Below are 3,388 nucleotides of genomic sequence, written 5' to 3' on the forward strand. Positions count from 1 at the left end.
ACTCCCTAACTTGTTTCTGGAAGTCAGTTTTTTCTGTGAAGCTTTTCAGCTTCTCCACAAGTGTTAAATGCATCTCATAAGGCTTCACAGTTAACATTGTGTACTACAATGGAGTATGCATATTCACAGGCTCTTTGCTCTTCCTCAAAAGCAGGCGTCATTTCTGCTAGGGCCTGAAAAGACTTTTTCACCTCATCAAACCTTGATTCACATTTGAAGGTGACCTTCTTAAACTCATACCCAAGTTGATCATCTAGCAGCACATCAGTACTAACATCGGATATAGACTCCATGTCTAGCAACAAACCAGATCTGTACTCATCATTGGCTTCAATGACCCTCCTTGTCGCAACAGAACACTTTGTGAAGCTCTGACTCTGTCATATCTCTTGCCCTCCAGATAAGATAGTTGGCTTGTCTTGTAAACCAGCTCTTTGCTCTAGTCCAGTGTTCTCCCAGCAGTTTCTTCTGGTACAGTCTCAAAGCAGTCGATACAGTGACATCCCTATTGTTAACCATACAGATGACACATCAACTTCTTATTCAGGTTGAAACAGAGACTTTTCAACACTTTCAGACCAAATGTAATCTACAACTTCGGTCTACATCTGCATTCTGCTGCAGCTGGATTACCTATAATGCATTTGTTTGCATTGCTCAGCAACTAATTTGTGTTTTATTTATCCTATTTCAGGCTGTGGCCCAGGAAGGTGGAGGTGGGAAACTCTTCTGCTCTTCTGACTCGGGATCGGCTGCTCGTGCGGTAGGCATATTGCGTCACTTCCTGTTTCTGCACACTCTTGGGTTTCTACCGAAGGACTGTTTACTGATTAATTGTAGCTGTTATTTTTACTTAAATAAGTGATTTCTTCACACAAAAATTAATACTTAGTCGTAACATACGCTTGTATTACACAAGCACCTGCTTTTGCAAAACATAACCAGCTAAAGTTTACAAATTCCACATTTCACTTATATTAGCTTCGTTAGCTTAGCAGTTATCCATTAGCAATGGCTTCTCTGTCTCCCTCTGTTTCTCCTTCTCTCACTTGCTCGGTGTGTCTTATATTCAGTTTTTCCTCTGCCTCCTTTAGTGATAATGGTTTATGTAATAAGTGTAAGGTTTTTGCAGCTTTGGAGGCGAGGCTCACGGAATTGGAAGCACCGCTCCGCACCATGGAAAACAACTCAGCTAGTCAGGCCCCGGTAGCTGGTGCGGGCCGACCTAGCGTAGCCCCTGCTAGCTGTCGCCCGGCAGTTCACGAGCAGCCGGGAAGCCAGTCCGGCTGGGTGACGGTTCGTAATAGATCTAATGCTAAACAGACGCCCGAGGTTCACCACCAGTCGGTTCACGTTTCTAACCGATTTTCCCCACTCAGCGACGCACCCGCTGAGAAACCAACTCTGGTAATTGGCAGCTCCATAGTCAGAAACGTGAAGTTAGAGACTCCAGCGGCCGTAGTTAAATGTCTTCCTGGGGCCAGAGCGGGCGACGTTGAATCATATTTGAAACTCCTGGCTAAGGATAAACGTAAATACAATAATATTATTATTCACGTGGGAGTTAATGACGCCCGATTACGCAAATCAGAGGTCACTAAAATGAATGTTGAATCGGTGTGTAACTTTGCCAAAACAATGTCGGACTCCGTAATTTTCTCTGGCCCCCTGCCAAATCTGACCAGTGACGACATGTACACCCGCATGTCGTCATTCAACCGCTGGCTGTCTAGGTGGTGTCCAGCAAACGATGTGGGCTACATAGACAATTGGAAACGCTTTTGGGGAAAATCTAGGCTGATTAGGAGAGATGGCATCCATCCTACTTTAGATGGTGCAGCTTTCTTATCCAAAAATATGGCTGGTTTTATTAAACAACCAAAAGTATGAAAATCCAGAGTTGAGCCTAGGATGCAGAGATCCAGTCCTACACGCCTCTCTGCAGTATCCTTACAACCGTCACCCCCCCACAACTCCCACATACCTATAGAGACTGTGTCTGTTCCCCGACCTAAATTACATAAAGTAAATATGACAACAAGAGGAGTTAATCATAATAACCTAATAAAAGTTAAGACTACTCCTCTTACAGAACAAAACCCCAAAACTATTAAATGTGGATTCTTAATTATCAGATCTCTCTCTTCTAAATCTCTGTTAGTAAATGACTTAATAAGTGTTCATCAATTCAATTTATTTTGTCTCACTGAAACTTGGTTGCAGCAGGAAGAATATGTCAGTTTAAATGAGTCAACCCCACCAAGTCATATTAATTATCATGTTCCTAGAAGCACAGGCCGAGGTGGAGGAGTTGCAGCAATCTTCCATTGTAGCTTATCAATAAACCCTAGACCTAAACATAGTTATAACTCATTTGAGAGCCTTACTCTTAGCCTTTCACACCCAAACTGGAAAACTCAAAAACCACTATTATTTGTTATAGTGTACCGTCCTCCAGTCCCTTACTCAGAGTTTTTGATTGAATTAGCTATTAGAGAACGAATTCACCAGATCCTCCCCCCAAAAATTACAAATAGTTCTTCATGTACAGCAGTGGTAGAGTCATCGATAAGGCCCCAATCCCTGTTAGACTGCTTTTTACCCATAGATCTCTCTGAGCTAACTTCAATTATTACCTTATCTAAACCAACAACCTGTCTGCTAGACCCTATTCCAACTAAGCTGGTCAGGGAAGCTTTACCCTTAATAGATACATTCATATTAGATATCATAAATCTATCTTTAGAAACAGGCTATGTACCACAGGCCTATAAGGTAGCTGTAATTAAACCATTACTTAAAAAACCCTGTCTTGACCCAGGTGTTTTAGCCAATTACAGACCAAGATCTAATCTCCCCTTTATTTCTAAAATCATTGAAAAAGTAGTCGCAAAACAATTATGTGATCACCTTCATAGGAATAATTTGTATGAAGACTTTCAGTCAGGATTTAGAGTTCATCATAGTACAGAAACAGCACTGGTAAAAGTCACCAACGATCTTCTCATGGCCTCAGATACTGGACTCATCTCTATACTTGTTCTGTTAGATCTTAGTGCTGCATTTGATACCATTGATCATAACATTTTATTACAGAGACTGGAACATGAAATTGGGATTAAAGGAACTGCACTAGGTTGGTTTAAATCCTATCTGTCTGATGATGTTCATGTTAATGATGAGTCCTCCATGCACACAAAGGTTAGCTATGGAGTTCCACAAGGCTCTGTGTTAGGACCAATACTTTTAACTTTATATATGTCTCCTTTAGGCAACATTATTAGAAAACACTCTATAAATTTCCACTGATATGCTGATGATACCCAGCTATATTTATCTATGCAACCAGATGAAAATAATCAGTTAATAAAGCTTCAAGCATGCCTAC

General features: G+C 41.2%; 1 protein-coding gene across 1 annotated transcript; it reads left to right on the forward strand.

The window, feature by feature from the left end:
- The first annotated feature begins 778 nt into the window (after positions 1-778).
- LOC137106821 (uncharacterized) lies at positions 779-2,427 on the forward strand. Its single transcript, XM_067490772.1, has one exon. The coding sequence runs from the start codon at positions 1,012-1,014 to the stop codon at positions 1,888-1,890; it is 879 nt and encodes a 292-aa protein (XP_067346873.1). The 5' UTR covers positions 779-1,011; the 3' UTR covers positions 1,891-2,427.
- The last annotated feature ends 961 nt before the right edge of the window (positions 2,428-3,388 follow it).

The sequence above is a fragment of the Channa argus genome, chromosome 21, assembly GCF_033026475.1.
Source record: "Channa argus isolate prfri chromosome 21, Channa argus male v1.0, whole genome shotgun sequence".
NCBI lineage: Eukaryota > Metazoa > Chordata > Actinopteri > Anabantiformes > Channidae > Channa > Channa argus.

Bases quoted from the DNA above. Each gene is read 5' to 3' on its own strand.
- LOC137106821 (XM_067490772.1), top strand. From the start codon at position 1,012: ATGGCTTCTCTGTCTCCCTCTGTTTCTCCTTCTCTCACTTGCTCGGTG.